At 38.7% G+C, this 20,096-nt stretch overlaps 1 protein-coding gene across 7 annotated transcripts in view; it reads left to right on the top strand.

The window, feature by feature from the left end:
- The first annotated feature begins 5,160 nt into the window (after nt 1–5,160).
- The window catches only part of rhobtb4 (Rho related BTB domain containing 4), a 47,818-nt gene continuing 32,882 nt past the window's right edge, over nt 5,161–20,096 (top strand). The window contains exons 1-2 of one of the 7 annotated variants that reach the window (XM_067438309.1): nt 5,161–5,299; nt 5,873–5,957. Coding sequence is in view for 1 of the 7 variants with exons in the window: in XM_067438307.1 (XP_067294408.1) it covers nt 19,877–19,905 (29 nt within the window). In the remaining 6 variants the exon portion in view is untranslated. Of the gene's footprint in view, nt 5,300–5,404; nt 5,958–19,515; nt 19,911–20,096 lie in introns of those variants that run through there. The other 6 variants (XM_067438310.1, XM_067438311.1, XM_067438312.1 and 3 more) reach the window with 6 other exon arrangements.

The raw sequence follows: 20,096 nt of genomic DNA, 5'->3' as shown, positions 1-20,096 counted from the left end.
AATGAATAGATTGTGCTGTGTTTCCATTGCTATGATGCACCAATCAGACATAACATTATGACCACCTTCCTCATATTGTGTTGGTCCCACTTTTCCCAACAGCCCTGACCCATCGAGGTATGGACTAGAGCTCGAAGTTCTGTGGTATCTGGTACCAAGTTGTTAGCAAAAGATCCTTTAAGTCCTCTAAGTTGCGAGGTGGGGCCTCCATGGATCAGACTTGTTTTTTCAGCACATCCCACAGATGCTTGATTGGATTGAGATCTGGGGAATTTGGAGGCCAAGTTAACACCTCAAACTCATTGATGCGCTCCTCAAACTATTCCTGAACCATGTTTGCTTTATCCTTCTGAAAGAGGGATACTGTTCACCCTATTCAAGGAAAATACTGTTTCCTTGAATAGGGTGTATGGTCTGCAACAATGCTTAGGTAGGTGGTATGTGTCAAAGTAACATCCAAATGGATGGCAGGTTTCCCAGCAGAACATTGCTCAAAGCATCACACTGCCTCCACCAGCTTGCTTTCTTCCCATAGTGCATCCTGGTGCCATGTGTTCCCCAGGTAAGGTAAGCGACACACACACACACACACACACACACCCAGCCATACATGATGTAAAAGAAAGCATGATTCATCAAACCAGGCCACCTTCTTTCATTGCTTCGTGGTCCAGTTCTGATGCTTGCATGCCCACTGTTGGCACTTTCGGTCGTGGACAGGGGTCAGCATGGGCACCCTGACTGGTCTGTGACTATGCAACTCCATACGAAACAAACTGTGATGCACTGTGTATTCTGACACATTTCTATCAGAACCAGCAATAACTTCTTGAGCAATTTGAGCAACAGTGGCTCATCTATTTGATCACTCCCCACGCGCATCAGTGAGCCTTGGTCGTCCATTGGACTCTGGTTTTCCTTCCTTGGACCACTTTTGATAGATATTGACCACTGCAGACCAGGAACACCCCACAAGAGCTGCAGTTTTGGAGATGCCTGTCGTCTAGCCATCTCAATTTGGTCCTTGTCAAATTCGCTCAAATCCTTATGCATTTTTCCTGCTTCTAACACATCCACTTTGAGGACATTTTTTTCACTTGCTGTCTAATATTTCCAGCCCACTAACAGGTGTCGTGATGAAGAGATAAGCATTGTTTTTCATTTCATGTCCGATCTGTGTATATTGATTTAGTAAACACTAAAAGTGTCATTTGATTTTGTGGAACCCATGAGTTCAATACTTAATTATTTCTAGATCATAAGATAAAGACAGATTTTTTAAATGCTCCAGGGACACTTCATAACTTAACTGAGAGGGACGAGTCTGGACACATCCTACTGGCCTACTTCAGCAGCACTTTGTGGAACAGAGTGGCAAGCATGCAGGAGCTTTTTTCTTGGAACAGATCCCAGGATGTCTGAAAACCCTGGTGAAATCGCCAATTGCCACAAGGTTAAATAAACTGGGTCATTTAGTTTGGACAGCGACTGGTATTTTAAATAGCCCCACCTGAAAATACATCCTGGTCTATATATGTTTCTCCTGACTCAAACTGCACTCTTAAAAACAATGGGTTTAAAAGGGGGGGGGGGTTTCACAGTGATGGTGTAAGCGTAAAATAACCATTTTGTTCCCCTACAGAAACTTTTAGTGAACACTTCTGAAAATAAATTTTTTAAATAATTTAAAAAAATATAAAGAGCAAATATCTTACAAATATCTACAAATATTCTTACAAATATCTTCTGTTGTGTTCCGAACAAGAAATACATTCTGGAATGACGATGATGACGATGATGAGGATAAATAAATGATTGTGAATTTTTTTTAATTATTTTTAAAACTAGAATCCAACTAGATTTTTTTTAAATAACTGTAATAATACACAACCTGTTCAGGCTCAGCAAAACCAGTGTGTGACATTATTATTCAGAAAAACTCAAAGGATGTTACTTAAGAAGAAGAAGGAATATCAGATCACTTCTCAGAAAGTTCTAAGATCAGTGGAGAGTAAACAGAATCACCTAATGATGCTCATTCATTATGGAACAGTGCAATGTTTTGCAAACAGAAGAGTAAAATCTTGCTTTGTCAGTGCTATGACATAGAATCCTTTATTTAGAAAAAACTAAACAAAAAAAAAACCTTTTTGCTAAGTTTAGAAAAATGATTGGACTTTCTGAGCTGTAATTTTAGTTTGATCTTTTTATTTCAAATTCACCCTTAAAAATAAATGTACCAGTAAGAACCAAAACATGGCTTTTCACATGTAGAAGAACCATTTTTGGTTCCCTAAAAAAACGTTTTGTGAAAGGTTCTTTAAATAACCATTTTTTTCTAACCATTTTATAGTCTAAATAACCTTTTTGCACTACAAATAACCTTTTGTGCTATGGAAAGGTTCTTTGGATATTAAAGGTTCTTCATGGAACCATACAGACAAACCATTAAAGGGGGGGTGAAACACTCAGTTTCAGTCAGTGTCATGTCAATCTTGAGTACCTATAGAGTAGCATTGCATCCTGCATATCTCCGAAAAGTCTTTATTTTTTTTATAATTATATAAGAAAGATGCGCTGTTCCGAGTCTTTCCGAAAAAAGCCGAGCGGGTGGGGGCGTATCGTGTGAGCGGAGCTAAATAATGACGAGTGCGCACCGCTGTTATTGTGTTGAGTGCGTCGTAAAGCTGTGTCATCCCTAACAGCGGGAAAAAACTTTATTCAAAATAAAAATATGGCTTTTAATCAGATACAGCCATACATCTATGATCCGGAATCAGACCCAGAGGCTGCAGTTGAACAGGAGCAGCAGCAAAAACGACTAGAGCAGGACGTCTCTATGTGGTACAAGTTATACACTAACTATATAATATGCTTAGCGGCTTGTGTTATTTACATATTTATACTTGAATTATATCGTCGTATTTTTGTCTTTGAAGGTGTACATGTGGGAAGTGCAGTTGTGCACGTGTGTGTGTGTGTGTGTGTGTGTGTGTGTGTGTGTGTGTGTGTGTGTGTGTGTGTGTGTGTGTGTGTTTACGCGTGGTTTGTGTAGACAGTTGTAGTAAGCGGACTGGTTTTGCATGGCAGGCTAGTGTTTACATAGAAAGACATGGAATAGTAGCGCATTTGAATGAAGAAGCGTACTTATTTAGTTCAACATATTTCCCCACTCTTTGTGTATTGTTGTTTGGAGTGCTTTTACAATACACAAACATAAAGTTACACATATAGTGGCCAGCTAAACAAATGTACACGCACTAAACATCGCATGCTCCATTGATCAACTATACGTGATCATGTTTGGGCTACTTGATGGGCATAGGCAAAAACACAGACATTTGAAGCAGTCTTACTCACCGCCTGCGGTTCTAACGTTGGGACCTTTATCGTTGGGACTGCTCCATCCTTCAGCATTAGGCGATCGTAAAATCCGGCGTCGAACTGGGCCTTGTTTATGAGACAGTTTGCACCGAAATTCAGTGAACAGACATAAACCTTTGCGGAACTCAGTTGCTGATCCGGAAAAGCAAATTCCAAACACTGTTGCCTTAACGCAGGGTTTTTTGGCAATCTGTACAGGGCTGTCTTGGTCTGGCAACCAAAAACGCACTTTTTTGGTGACATTGTTAATTTCTTGATGTCACATCACCTGTGCAGCGCAGCCTACGAGCCAGCGCTTTGATGGGCGTACCCTGTTGCTTTCGCTCTCTCCCTCTCTCTCTCTCACGCTCTTCCGGTAGAATTGCCCGTACGGCCCATACAAGGAAATTCCGACCTTTTAACGTCAAGTGGACCCATGATCGAAAAAAACTCGCCGAAACTTATGACTAACCGGAAGTAGCATTTTTGACAAAGAAATACTCCCATCAAACGTCCACCTTAACTTTTGAAACTTTGTCTATGTTTAGTATGGGAATCCAAGTCTTTAACAGTGTAAAAAGATCAGTATGCATGAAACAGCATTTCACCCCCCCTTTAAGAGCCTTTGTTTTTAAGAGTGTATGCCACTGTTTAACATTTTGTATTGATGACCAAATATTTCCCCATGTGTTTATACGTTTTGCTTAAGAATGGATCATTCTCAGGCTTATGTGAAAGTCAAATTTGTTCGCTGAAATTTGCTGTAATGTCCTAGAATAACGAACCCTGCTGAATGTGCCCCAGGTGTGTTTGTAATGAGATGGAGCTGCATGCGTGTCACTGGTAGGCCATACGTGAAGCATCCTGACAAGTCCAGCAGAGCCATCCACACTACTGCACAGTTTAACATGCTTTATGCTCACCGGTGAGCGTGTCCCCTGTGGGTCTGTATATGTCAGTACTGAAAGCAACTTTTTGGTGAAAGATAAAAAAGACACAAAAGGTATTGCTAATAAATATCCCTGTCAGTTTGCACATATATATATATAAGGCAATCGTTGTACAGCAAATCATATATATATATATATATATATATATATATATATATATATATATATATATATATATATATATATATATATATATATATATATATATTTATATATATATATATATATATATATGATTTGCTGTACAACGATTGCCTTATAATGGAACATCACATCTTTACTGAAGGACAGGAGGCACTGCCTATAGTCAGCAGAGTAAATTGGGAAGTGTGGCAAGCCATTGTAATACTTTCTGTGTATGACATTAAGTCCATCAATATTCAAAGAAAAAAAAAAACCTATAAATTTAGAGTTATGAGTGAAATTACATCCTTCGCAATGTTTTGCTTATCCTCTATTTCATATTTTGATAATAACAATTATATTTATATTTTAAATATTTACATTCCTTTTATTTATTTTGTTCTTGTAATGAAAACATTTACCTTTATGCATCCCTTGAGAGGAAGTCACTGATTATATGGAAATAAATTCATAATGTTTACCTTATTATTAATAGCATTTCCTTAATCACAATACTGTGAACCTATGAGCGTTTAGCTAAATATAACCAATCTATGTTTAGAACAAATTAAAACACACTTTCCATTCAGTCTCTTGCACAATTTCAGCCTTTGAGTGGCGACACAAAACGCGCCTTGGACTGTCCACGCGCTGTAGCGCGAGCTGTAGCAGAAGCGCTCGCGCTCCACTTTATGAATGGATGGGAGTGGCGCTGTGCTGTCAGTGTGCGTGTCGTCACGCTGTTAATAGGCACTAGCGTTCGGCGGTGGACTTCACAGGACAAGCAAGTGGGAAACATATGACTGCAGCCCGAGCGAGACTGACTCGGGCATTAGGGGCAAAAGGCGACTGAAGGCGATACGGTGAGCACGCGACTGTGACAGACATGCAGGGGCAGTTCACATGTTACAGGGAGGGAGGATGGGACAGGGGAGACAAAGGAATAGCAGGAATGTAGTTTAATTGGCCGCTCATAGACCCCCTGGACACGTTTACGGACTGAATAATAAAAAAAGTTACATTCCTTGTTGTCACGCTAATGGTCTCACGCGATTCACAGCGACTTTTGGTTTCGCGGGGTTCATTAACCCCAAAATTAATGGTGCTGCTTTGTTTGGTCTTTTTTGTGTGTTTTTGATGTGCGTTGCTATGACTGGATATCCCGAAGTGCATTCCTACAGAGTTGTGGCAAAGTATAGAGATAATTGTGCGAATCTCTTGTCAAAGGCGTGACAGAATTAAAAGGGCGAGACAGAAAAAACTCGCATCAGCACCACGCGAGCACTCCTCGTCTGGTCTGTCTGGGAGAGACTCGAACCGAAGCCACTTCGTTACAGGATCTCAGAATTGTTGGTCTGCATACTGTCCCTCCCAAGAGTTTTGGGCTTTTCCAGCTCAATGACTAACTCCTCTTTCTTTTATCTTTATGGAAGAAGGACACAGAACTGCACGGTTTTGAGCACTTTACTGACGCGCGTGCGGCGCAGCCCGAAAGATTCACGAGACGAAATCACATTAAAGGTAAGGTTTTTATTTTATTTTTTGTTACAAAAACAAAACTTTGTTCTTTGACATCATGTTTAGAGTTTAGTCGCCTGTACTGTTAAGAGTGATCATGTGTTTAGTCCATATGTGCATTCGGTTGGATTTTTTTTTTCTCAGTTTTTAAAATGTAATGTCATCTGGTCGTGGCTGATGTCAGTGTAACGATGGCAAGACTCACTTGCAAACATTGAAGCCTGTTACAATTGTTCTAAAATTCATTTTAATTGTTTAATTTTTAAATGAAAAATCAAAGTGGTGCCAAGTGGCATACTGCATTGTTCATAGCACTTTTCAACCACATGAAATTACTAAATAATAGAGAAAATGGCTGAAAACACAGACAATTTGAATATAATTTAAGACAAGTTATTATGACAAGTTAATGAAAAAATGCAAAAAAAGCTGTAAATAACATAACAAAAAAACAAAAAACGTGAATAAGTGAATTATTTGCAAAATGTTTACATTTTAGTAATTCATTTGAGTACTGTCCTCTATGAGGATTGTTCATCGGTTGTCATACTAGGGCTGTGTCTTTAAAACTGCTCAGATGACTAGACCATATTACCGAGTGTTCTTGTGCCAAAATATTGCTGATGCCCATTAATGCTGTCTAAATAGGCTACTCAGTAAGTTTTGATGTATGGTCAGACAGTGTTTTGTAAACAGACACACAAATTCTGTGAGTCACTTGTGTAATCTATATGGGTTCAGGATTCGTGTAGGTGTCTTATACTCAAAGGGGTCAGTGGGTCATGACAGCCTAACTAGCTAATTAACATTTTCGGTTAAATGTTTTTTTAATCAAAGTTAATGTAAAAGTCCATGGGTTAGATAAGAGTCCGGCTAGAAGTCATTGGCACTGTAAAGGGTGAAAACTCGTCAGGTAGAGGAACACATAATTACAGGAAATAAAAACGTCAGGTAGACGTTTACAGTTACAGAAGTCTCAGTCCTTCTCTTCCGAATGGATGTAGGCTACATGGCACTTTAATTAATGGATTTATAGCTTCCACATTTATCCACATACATTTTGAAGATTCCTCACAGCTGAGTAAACACTGACTGTCCGTTCATAATCCACACCGCACACTCACTGCTGTATTAATATTAAACATATAATAGCTAAAAATGATACTTATTGTGGGAAACACCTATTTATATTTAAAAAGATACAAGACCAGTTACAGAAGGAAATTCTATTTCACTTTATGAATTAGTAACCTATTACCTATGATGCATATCTAAGACTGAGTGAATGGAACTCGCCATGATAAATGTTTAAACTCTGATTCATATCTGAAGGTTTGAGGCTGATCATGTTGTTTGGACACAAAATGAGAACAGTAACTGCATGATTACTGGCAGTTAAAGACAGTTAAAGGCACAATTACATATTTCCACCCGTTTGTTATCTGCCATGGAACTAAAACCATTGTTTTTTTTGGGTGAGGCAGTTTGTGGAACATGTTCCCACCCTTTCTTTCTTTCTTTCTTTCTTTCTTTCTTTCTTTCTTTCTTTCTTTCTTTCTTTCTTTCTTTCTTTCTTTCTTTCTTTCTTTCTTTCTTTCTTTCTTTCTTTCTCTCTGTTTCTCTGTCTCTCTGTCTCTCTGTCTCTCTCTCTCTCTCTCTCTCTCTCTCTCTCTCTCTCTCTCTTCTCTCTCTCTCTCTCCTCTCTCTCTCTCTCTCTCTCTCTCTCTCTCTCTCTCTCTCTCTCTCTCTCTCTCTCTCTCTCTCTCTCTCTCTCTCTCTCCAAGCGAGATTGTTGTTGGGGACTTGAGCTTTCCAGCATGCTTGCACTCCAAACATTCCAGGCCTCTCGAGCACCAAGGAGCTGGCCAGCTCCACGCAGCTGGGAACTATATAAGACCTGGGGCCAGTGTATTGAGCAACATCTTTAACTTGGTCTTGCACTCCCTATAGCCTGATACAAAAAGAGGGAGGGGGCGTACCGCATTCCACTTACTCCACCGGGGAAAAGTGCCATCCAGATCCAAGTAGGAATACATAGAAAGGTAGAAATTCCTGTGTGCAGATAGATGGACATGTCACAACACAGGACATGATGAGTGAAGCATGCACATGCACATACATGGGATTCCGTATGCTGAATGCACACACGACATTACACAGACAAGTGCTGTTCATTCTTGGCGACGGTCAGCAGCTGACCTCTGCACACATGCATATACAAACATGGGGGAAAACAAACATGCATCTTTTCCCCAAAGCACATGATGTCCGTCTGTGCTGGAGCAATGTAGTTTAGAGAGACGGTCATTGTAGTGCTCTGTCTCCCTCTGCGCTTTTGGCTGCTCTCGCAGTTGTTTTTGAAAGGGGAGAGTCCGTGTGCAAAGAAAGTTGAGGCCAGGACAGCGGGCCGATAGCAAGAGAAAAGAGTGGGAGAGGGAATGGGAGAAGAGAGTAGATTCTTGGGAAGACTCACAAGGGGTTGCAGGGAAAAGGATTGCGGCTGAATGAGGCGCAGCTGCATACAAAAAGACAAAAAAAAAGCATTTGAAAAGGAGAGCGAGAATGAAAGACAGCAAAACAGCTTCTTTTATATCTTATAACAGCAACTATGATACAGCATGGGAGGTAGGAAGAAAATTTAGAAGGAATGTTAGAAAAACAATATGTAAGCCTTCAGAATATGTGGAGAATAAGTGGACTTTTGGCCACTTATTCTGGCCAAGAACCACCCACTTAGACAGGAAGAGACCATCTGACCGACATCTACAGTGACCAGCAGATTTAGTTTTAAGATTACCTATATTTATACATTTGGAAGACCAAAGCCACTTACATTTTATATTACATATTTTTTAGTTAATCAATTCTCTGGGAATCAAACCCATGACCCTGGCATTGCTAGCAATGTGCTTTTCTGTTTGAGATACACAAACGCTGAGCCAAATGATGAATTTAAATACCGGTAGTGCTCCGGCAGGTTACACAGAAAATACTGGAAAAATGGCTGGAACTGAGTATAGACGCTGTCATCAAAAATGTTCTATCAAAGTTTTTTACACATCTAAACTAAGAATTGATAAATATCAGCTTTACCTATGTATCAAGTTTACTAGGTACTTGTTACATCCTCTGTGATGGAGGTAGGGCCACTGGGCCAGTCATAGGCAGTGTTTGCCATTTTTGTGAGTGAACGTCTTTTTTTACTTTTGTTTCACTCTTTGTCACTCTTGTCCCTGTAAGTATCAAATGGATTATAAAAAAAAATTTTTATCTCCAGAACCATTTAAAAATTGTCCCCAACTGCTTTCCTTGTGAAACCTTCAGTGCATGTTTCGTGCACACAGACACACAGTACATGAGGGGCAGTGCTGAGAGACGTGATGACAGGCAGGTGTTATGCAGGAATTGCTCAGTGATAAGGTCCAATGGCTGCCCCTTTTTCACCCTGTCTCCTCCCTGTCCTAGTCCTGATTCCCTCTCCCACTCTCCATTAGTTTGTTCTCGTGTGTATGCTTTGAGATCAATGGAGATTGCAGATAGGGTTGCACATTGCACAACTATTGACACACTTTCGGGGAGCATGAACTCAGTCACCCAAGACTGCTTGTCACTACAGGAGTCATTGCCTCCTGAAGTTAGACTAAGTTATTCATGACAGACCTGTTTTAAATTTGACAAAGTGTGTATTTTTCATACCTACCCTTAAAAAGTATACTTCAAGTAAATTTTTACTGCGTATACTTAAGTAAAGTTCAAGTATATTTAACTTTTTGTAAGTATACTAATATCAATGTACACTTGCAAGTGTACTATTACAATACTACTTTAAACTAAATTGGCCCACTTTTTAGTGAATAAAAGTATACTTTAAAATATACATTGTGTAAAAGTAGTAAACTGAGTACACACTATACAATTGAAGGTATACTTATAGTTTACTTGCATACTTGTAGCACATTTCTTTAGTTTATGAAAGTACACTTAGAAGTATACTCTTTGTAAACTACTTGTTTTATACTGCAAATATAATTAAAGTTTTTATGCTATCAGATTACTTTTTATATATTACATTTGCACTAAGTATACTACTATTTTCCTACCATTGTTAAGCTTGAAATAGCTTAAGTAGATTTGAAGTAAATTCCTATGAACGCTACCAGTGGATTACACAAAAATACTCAGAATTAGGAACTGTTTTCTTTATAAATCAATATTTTCAAACAATGTAAGTTTATAAGACTGTACAACTGTGAAAGAAGTATTTAATAGGCTACTCAACCAAAAGAGCAAACACAACTACAAGCCAAGTATACTTAATTATACTTTTAAATAATCTCCATCAAAAGATTGAGCATAGTGCAAATATACGTATACCTTTCTGTCAGTATAAGTCAAGTATACTTAAGATCAATTTTAAGTATATTTCAGAGAAGTACATAAAGTATATTTCTGAGAATAAAATAGACTGAATGTATTCTTGCTAATGACAGTGTTGTATTTCCAGAAAAGTATTAATTTAAAAAACCCTGTCAGCAGAAATTGTTGTCATTAGTTTTACAAAATCAATATGATCATTTAAGTGCAGCCTGTGTTCTAAAAGTGGTTTTGGACCTTTGGGCCCTGATTTACTAAGATGTAATGTGGGTAGTAATTTGCTGGTGCAATCTGACAGACTGTATGTGCAAGTTCTGAGTGTAATCTAAATGATTTGCAAAGAATAAGTGTGTGTGTGTGTGTGTGTGTGTGTGTGTGTGTGTGTGTGTGTGTGTGTGTGTGTGTGTGTGTGTGTGTGTGTGTGTGTGTGTGTGTGTGTGTGTGTGTGTGTGTGTGTGTGTGTGCCCTTTTTTATATTACGTTGTGAGGACCAAATGTCCCCATAAGGATAGTAAAACCTGAGATCACCTACATTGTGGGAACCAGCCAGCGTTCCGTCCCCACATTTCAAAAGGCTTATTAATCATACATGAGTTTTTTTGAGAAAGTAAAAATGCAGAATGTTTCCTGTGATGGGTTTAGGGGCAGGGGCAGTGAGTGTAGGGGGACATAAAATTTACGCCTATGAAGAGTCCCCCAAAAAATAGTCAACCGTGTGTGTGTGTGTGTGTGTGTGTGTGTGTGTGTGTGTGTGTGTGTGTGTGTGTGTGTGTGTGTGCGTGTGCGTGTGCGTTTGTTTGTTTGTTACTGACTGCTTGCATGTTAAGGAACAGACAGACAGTTTTTTGACTTTGCCTGATCCAGTCAGTGCAGCATATTTTCATGTTTATGAAATCACATAGCAGCTGTTTTTGGATGAAGACACTGTGGCTTCAGTAAATATCCATGTTTCCTTGGCTGTTTGAGTTCACATATCTCACATAACTTCCTGAGCCCAAAAGTTACAGCAGTGCAAAACATTTTCATAAGGCTCTCTTGGGTATGTGTTCATTAAATGAGAATTAAGCAGCCCTTTTAGCATGCTTATGATCTACTGTATGTACTGTATCAAAGTGTATGTGTGTGATAGCAAATCTGAACTCTAAAAACCCAGCTATATCATGACATCTCCATCTTGTTTGACATTCTTTATTTTGCCTAATTTTGTGATGATGTCACAATACAGTTTCTGATTTACAGAGTGCAGGAACACACACAGTGAAACACAGACAGAAACACATGAACTAATCCTTTCCTCTTTATTTAGTAGATGCAACGCAACTTGACCCGTTGTCCCGGCAGTGCCTGAAAACCACGTTCCAAAATAGCACACCCAACTTGCTCTGTGATCCCATAAAAAGCATATAATAGTAAGCCAACACACAAAATGAATCATGAGGAAAACCCTGTAGAGCAGGGAGTGGCTGGTGTGGCATTTTATGCAGTACACCCACAAAAGCTCCTGCTGTAATTCCTCCCAAGAAGCACAAAACATAAGAAGACTCCCTTGTACAAAGGCACAATGTAGCTCACTGTATGACTGTCATCCAACACAGATTGCTTTATTTGTTTCAAATGAAGCTTTCTGTTTCTCATTTATAAAAAAGTCATTGCATGATCTAACAATATCAAACCATGTGGCATAATGCACAAGCTTTTAAAGCAATAAAAAAAAAAAGAGGTCTGTTTTAAATTATTAAACATCCATTTGTGACTTCGGGTTCCAAAAAATGTTAAGTATCAGGGTGGACAATACTTGAGTAATTGCACTTCATTACTGTAATTGTAATCAGGGAGTGTTCAGCAAACCTGTTTACTGTCAAACAAACACACATTAACACACATTACACACATTAACTTTTACTTAATTACATATACAAGAGATGAAAAACATACCCTTTACTCCTCAATTTTATTCAGACTTTGAAAAAAATTTGCCAGCTTTTTTATGACTAAAAAGTCTATTTGAGGTGAAATAAAAAGTGCATTACAGTTACTTTAATGAGAGTCAATTTCTGAAGCCAACCATCATATTTGTTTCAATACTTAAGTACAATTAAAGGTCTATACTTTTTATTTTTCCTCAAGTACATTATCCCCCAGTTTCAGAGACAAACCTAGCGGACTAAAATGTTTGAGATTTTTTAACTGACAGCAACATGCTCTTACTTATGTTAAAATATGCCAGTGCATTGTTTTGTCTCAAGATGCACACCAGGAATGTTTTTTTTCTAAGGCATGTTTATAAAAGCTACTTAACCTAACTGAATTAATGTCAATGTCAGTTTTATGTTGAGTTAATTGGCATTAGAATGGCAGGGTGTGTACTGGCATCTTGCAGTGTCACTGTGCTACGGTCCCGCCTAATCATTATGTGATCAGTTCATTAGCATGTCAATGACAGATGATTGTTCTAGAACAAACAATTGACCATACTGTTTTATTTAAGCAAATTGCTATAAAACAATAAATCCTGAGAAAAGTTTTGGATGCAACTTTGCTATGTTGTAATGGTAACGACATGTGATGGGTTACTGTTGGCCAATAAGAGCCTAATGTGATAGGAACAGAAATAGCCCCAATATAGATTTTTCCAGTGCTTTTTGGAGATGTTGTTTTAAGTGTTCCACAGGGTGCCAGACAGTCAATTTGTTATGTGCGCATGTGTTTGTGTCCATGTTCTATGAGTTTTTGTCTTTGATTGTGTTTTTGTTTTTGTTTTTGTCTTTGATTGTGTTCTGTGTACAATGTTTCTATTTGTAGGTCTAATTTTATTTATTTACTCTTCTAATCCCAGTCTATTGAAATACACCCAAAACAGAGAGAAAGAGAAATGACTGAGTGACTGAGAAAAATGGGATGCTATGAAACAAAATCACAGCAGCATAATGGCCTTCGGTTTGTTTCCAGCAGGTTCAGCTCCTATAGCAGAATAACAGCAGAGCAGTGTACGCCCTCATTCCCCCCAGCACTGGACAGCCAGGTTCCGATTTGGCCTGTGCTGCTTCAGAGATATCTGTTTTGGCATGTTAACATATTTAATTAGCCTGTTGGTCAAATCTGCCTGTCCTCCTGAACACTGCGACATAATGTCACTTTATACTAGTTTTCCATGGTTTGGAATACAAACTATACTTTCCACTAGGTGCACTTTATAATAACTTTTTGTGTATTCTGACTTTATGTACGTTGGCATGCACATGTAAACACCATGTGCCAAAACATTTTTAAACATTTTTTTTTTTTATTTCTTAACTGCACCCCACTGAAAAGATTTGCATGAATTTCCATGCTGGTTATTGCTGGATTTGGATTGATCTAGCTGGTGGACCGGCACAGCCTATGCTGATGACCGGGTTAGCCCAAGGTTGACATGCTAGTGAAACTACAGTAGGAAATATATTTACTCCAAAGGATTCAGGGATGTTCCACTGTCTCTATTCATTTAAAGTAGTCAATTAAATATTATTGGCAAACACAGCCTGAAGTGTATCTATGTAACGGAGGCCAGCTAGTAGTTTGCTGTGTGAGTAAACCCCATCTGACCTCAAGAGATGCTCTAGCGATTGACGCAGAGGTTGCAGCCTTTAGCCTTGTTAGAGTGTCCAACTCTCATGACCCGGGTTCGAGTCCTGCTTGAAACGGGCGGTTCGATCAGGAGAGGTTAAATCTACATCCAGGTGTAATGGTCAATATAGTCTCAGTTAAGAACATTGCACAAAAATAGATCAAATTGCAGCACTGAGCACATAATTAATTTAGTTATTTATTTGCCTTTTAATGTCTTTTCATATACAGAAAGTGCTCATCCCTCTTAACCCTATGGGGAAAAACTAAAGCAAATGTTTTGTCTCTTTTTTTTGAAAAGCAACTGTAAAGTTGTCTTCCAGTGAATGTCATTTCAGAGAAGCAGTACTTTTACTTCAGGCTAGTAGTAAAACAGTTCTTTGAATTCAACCGAAATAAAGGAAGGATCTAGATCTCATGAAAACTAGATTTGATATTCCTTTCATTATCTGCCCAAGTGTCATTTTTCAAGTCATAACGGTCATTATAGTTCAAAATTCCAAGCTATATGGGCAAAATTATATTACTCAATTAATCCAATTTTTGGTTATCTTGAAGGAATCTTGTGGCGTGCTGCACTTGGCCCTGCAGTATCCCTGCGATTAAACAGCTGAGTAAAGGGTTCATTAGATTAGCCTCTTCCTTTGACCAGGTTCTTCTTAAAGATGATCACATTTAACACATGACACATCCTGCAAAGATGTCATGTGAGATGTCTTCTATCTCCTATTCTACTATAAGATTAGATATCTCTCTAATAGTAAAGATATGAACTACGCAGCGGGGGGAGGGAGTATCAGAATAACATCTGACTCAAGATGTCTCACTCATTATGAAATAAGCAGATAAGGCCAATAGTAGCTCAAAGAGCTTGTCAAAGCATTTATCATGTGGTTAGATATTAATTGATTGCAGATTTAGAGCAGAAGGTACTGATAACCCCTTCCTAATGATGCCTGGTGGGTTAGTCTTGACTAAAGTCTAGCATGGCTCTGGAGCAACTCATGTCACTGAACTATGCAAGGACACCCCCTCAAAGCTGTCGTACTCTCTGCTTTTCTTCAAGTTTGCTGTTTGCTTGTTTGTTGCAATAGGATGGAGGGATGTAGCTGCTTTCACACAGACAACAGCACCACTGCATTCTTTTGAGTTGTGTTTGGGAGGGGGCTTTGCCATTGGACATACCGGCTGAGTGCCTGCCTCCACTTGAGACTCAGGCCACACTGGTCATGCTGTATGATTTAGATTCAATAAAAACAACCAGCTCAGAATAGTTATATGTTAATTAATTGGGCCACACTGGTCACCAAGCATATTTTGATTTACTAAAAAGAACTGGCTAGTGAGATACGTTTGATAGACATTTTGTTTGTCAGTCAGACTACGTTTTTGCTTCAACCTCAGTAGATATTTTGTACAGTTATTTTGCAGTACACATTTATCACATCACCTTAGTGGACCAGTCCAAGGTTTCTGAAATAAACACAGTATAAACAAAACGTATGACTAAATCACTTAAATATCTGAGTTCCAAACCTTTAAGCATTCATTCATCTTCGGGACACAAATGAAAGGATTAGTTCACTTCAAAATGAACATTTCCTGATATTTGACTCACTTCCAACTCATCCAAGATGTTCACGTCTTTCTTTCTTCAGTCAAAAAGAAAATACGTTTTTTGAGGAAAAACATTCCGGGATATTTTTGCACACCATTTACGTCTATGGCAACCAAAATGATGAAGGTTCAAATCAATGCAGTTTCAAAACGCAGAGGCTTTTTTCACAGGCTCTATGTAGGAATAGGATCTTATCTAGCGAGACTTTCGATCATTAATGAATATACTTTATGAATTTACTAATTTAAACCTAAATTGTTCATCTTGTGCTGCTTTGACACTCTCCAGTGATTGCACAATCACGTTGAAAACATCATAGGCAGAAGTCCTTTAAGATTTTTATTTTTTTATGAAATCTGAGAGCGAGTTCTGTCCCTCCATACACAGCTACGCAAATACCACTTTGTCGCTTAAAAAACTTCATAAAAAAATTGTAAAACTAATCCAAATGAATTTACACCCCCAATGTTCAAAAGAAAAATTACTACTTTATGAGAATGCACTTTTTACATGCTTTAGAAAAAAGTTGACACCTAGTGTGTTGCACATAAATCAGAACAGTAAGTAGCCTACATACACATGTAGCACACTGACAGCTGGCCTGAACCCACAGTGTTAACATACTTGGAGAGCTTGAAATTGTGGGTTGATAAGACAGTGTGGCCTGTCTCAGTGTTGTGGAGATAAACGCCTATCTCACATTCTCCCCTCTTTGCCCCCCTCCATCATACCCTTGTCCCTTGCCTGTCTATTGTCTATGCCACTTTTAAAGATGCAAGATTCCATTCATCTTTTTTGACATGAATGGCTGTTGTCAGATAATGAATCAATAGTCCAAAAACATACACGCTCAGATAAATATACAGAAACAGAAAAAAGAGTATGCATTACAAAGTTGCAATGAAACAGATGTGGCAATATATACTTTCTTCAGTATTGCAATGTACATTTGAGTGTAACTGATTATTGAAAAATAAAAATGTATGCAATGGCTGTTGATTGGATTTTAAGATGTGGCCTTTGCAAAAAATAAATAAAAATATATATGTCACCAGAGAAAAGCTTGTACTTTTCACCAGAAGGTCTGGTCATGATTCAGCAGTGAATGTAAAGTTTTAATGATGAACTCACAAACACTTTATAAATCTTACTGAATCAATTTCTTATTGATTTGAATAATTTATAGCTTCACTTTGGGGTTTTGGTTCTGTGTATATTATAATATAAATAACTTGAATATAAACTTGACTCCCCTCCTCCATTAGTTAATGATGATCAGGTTTGTACACACAGTCACAATTTTAAAATTAATATGCTATGAAAAATTCAGCATAGTAACCCAGACAATTCTTTTATTTTCAGTATATCTACACTCAATGCCATTTTCTGTCATTTTATCTTCATTGTTTTTATAAGCGTTATCTTTGTTTGGATGTCCTGCACACAACCCCACAAGCCTCTCACATGGGCAACACCATGCCAGTGTTCGAGGACTGATCCCAGGAAACCTCCCCCTGTTCTCGGAATGTCTATCTCGTCTTTTTCCTCCCCATTACACACTTAAGGACTTAAATGTGGAGACTCTGTGTCTATGGCGCTAAATCTTATCCCTTCTTTAACACAAACAATTAGTACCCATGACAGGCGTGTGCAGCATACCTGTTCAAGATGACAGTTTGTCCGTCGGTATCGCTGTACTGATGTAGTCAGTCCTATAAATTCCTGTTTATGCATCTTTGTGTGGCTCAATTTCATTGAATTTATGCTCCTAAAAAATATTCCCCATTGTATAACAGGTCTGACCTACTTTGCCAAGTCTGAAGCTGAATATGTTTGCAGTCAAATGTGTTGCGTATCCAGTTATGATAGCTGTGTAAAGCACAGTTTGTAAAGGCCGGCCACTTGCATGAACATGCATCATGTTAGTGTCTTTATGCCAATTGAGAGTATATGCGAGTTTGTTTGATAGAATGTTATTTTTAATATGCATGTATGGTATGCCTAAATGTGCGTACTTATGACCTGCGGTTCACATCCAAAATCCACAATAACAAACATAGCTCAACTCTGCAGGAGACAGCTCATAATGTTTCCCAGGCTCACCCTTCATCCACCCAACCTAATTTATGTTTCTGCCCTCCATTTCCTTTGCTTTGCACTGTCATAATGTCAGAGTAAGAAGCCTGACTGTAAATTACAGGCTCAGACACTTTTCACCTCATAATACATCATTCCATGTAAACTCTATTATAGACAGATCCCACAATGCCCACATGTCCATAGTTCAGAGTTGTACTTTTCTCAGTCTCGGCTCGCCGTCTTGCGCTCTCATTCTGGGTGCTCCAGAGGGGCCACAGGGGCATCACTTTCTCAGGGCCCACTGCAGAACTGGCACTGGCATGCCTGCTAGAGTCCAGCTGAGTTTGAGATGGATGGCAGAAAAGGCTGTATTGACTGAAGTGTGGGAACAAGGGCTGTATGTGCTTCACAATCTGTGACTGACATCACTGCCAGGCTTTGTGCAATGACATCATGGTCCGACCCTATCCCTCGGTCTAGATGAATTTAAATAGTATGAAAACGGGACCTCCATAGTGTTAAATGATCTTTACTCTCTTTTTCAGCAATTACTAGAGTTCTGTGGTGTTTTTATACCAGTATATAACACTAGAGGGCAGTATTCATTACTTCCTGTGTCTGTTTTATTACATCAGTTTTAGTACATCACTGGAACAAATAGATCAATGAGTTTCTCTCTCACCATATGGAATAAAATATTATTTTCAGGAAATGTTTTTTTTATTTTTTATTTTTTTAAAGATTACAATAATTCCTTTTTAAGGAAGCAAAATTGAATCGATGAATATGATGAATCGTTACTGCGGATTAATTTAAATTAATTTGGAACCAGCTTCCTGAACAGATCAGATGTGCTCCAACAGTAGCCACATTCAAATCCAGACTCAAAACACATCTGTTTAGCTGTGCATTTACTGAATGAGCTCTGAGCCACTGTACATCCCACTGATAACACCTTATATGCATCATTTTTTAATTCTTTTTATAACTGTTTTAGTTTACCTTTGTTATCATCATTTTATTCTTTTTAATTCTCTTTACATTGTATTCTTTTTCTTATGCATTTTTATCCCTATTTTAATTCCTTTCTATGTAAAGCACTTTGAATTGCCATTGTGTATGAAATGTGCTATATAAATAAACTTGCCTTACCTTGCCTAAAATGTAGATTAGGCTACATAGCCTAATATGTAATGTTACATTTGCTGAGATCCCATAAATAGTAAGCCTATGTTCACAGATGTTAGTTGAGACAAGAGGGGCTTTCTGTTAGATTAGGCCTATAGCCTTTACTGCACAGAATTATGTATTATTATTGTTTATTGTAGCCTACACAGTGCAGCTGTCGCCCTTTGACGCGTTTAATTATCAATAGCCTAACTTATACATCTTACTACAGATTGCAAACGCATCCTAGTTTTACAATGTCAACAGTTATCATTTACGCAGATCGGCCTAAATTAAAACACGGAAGTGTTCTTGACTGCCTTATATCTGTGATCTGGATTATTGTGACGCCCGAATGTAGGATAGTGCCTATGTGACTGAAAGATTAAGTTGCTGTACGCGTGCTATCGCCTAAAATAACGTCAGTAGGCTATCTATTGAATATGCAGTCCAATGATTCAAAATAGGACACTATTTTTCAAACATAACAATGTGTTCTGTAGGCCTACTCCAAAATGTAAAACATTTTGTAACCGCTCCGCCTGTCAGAGCGTGTTTGAGTCTAAACAAATGACTGGTAGATTGTGGGTTAACGGGCCGAGTGTTCCAGACGGGGCGGGGCCATCGGCCGCGATGGATTTGATTGGCTGGCAGTCACAGTGCAATGGATTCGGGGTGAGTTCAGTTTACGTGACGCACAAGTAGGGGCGTGCCAATTTGGCGAAATCAGCTGTAGAAACAATAACACACCAGCGAACGCCCCAAAATTAGATCTTACCTATAAATATCAGTAATTTCAGGAAAAGAGGCATCTTTGAGAGAGAAAGGATAGATGTAGCACACTTTATGGTTCAGGTTCTCAACTGCGTTCTGCAAACTTGTCTCAGAGGGCTCTCTTTCATCTCAGAGAAAGCAAGTGTGAAGATGCTGCCTTTGTGTCAGCCGTGACACGCCAGGGAGTTGAACACAAACAGTCGAGAGTTTTTCAGAGACGACTCAGTCATTTAAACTAAAGGTTTGATTTGATCTCCTGCACCCGGTTTAACGGGAGCCGGGAGGGAACCACGCGCGGACTGGCATGTGGGTCAATTCTGGAAGCGTCGGAAGGTAAGGTGAAGAAATTTCACTTGGTTTCACCTCGGGAAAATCATACCGCATTTATTTGCGGATTCTTAGTTACTGTTGCATTATTTCACGGAGGGCTGCATCAAAACTGACTAGTAAAAGCACACACTAACCACCGCCCATCCTTAACCCTTGATGTTGGAAATGGCAAGCCGTTTTAACATTAATTCGAA

The sequence above is a fragment of the Pseudorasbora parva genome, chromosome 3 (assembly GCF_024679245.1).
Source record: "Pseudorasbora parva isolate DD20220531a chromosome 3, ASM2467924v1, whole genome shotgun sequence".
Lineage (NCBI taxonomy): Eukaryota > Metazoa > Chordata > Actinopteri > Cypriniformes > Gobionidae > Pseudorasbora > Pseudorasbora parva.
The sequence above is the reverse complement of the archived record's forward strand: the minus strand, read 5'-3'. Positions and strand labels throughout refer to the sequence as shown.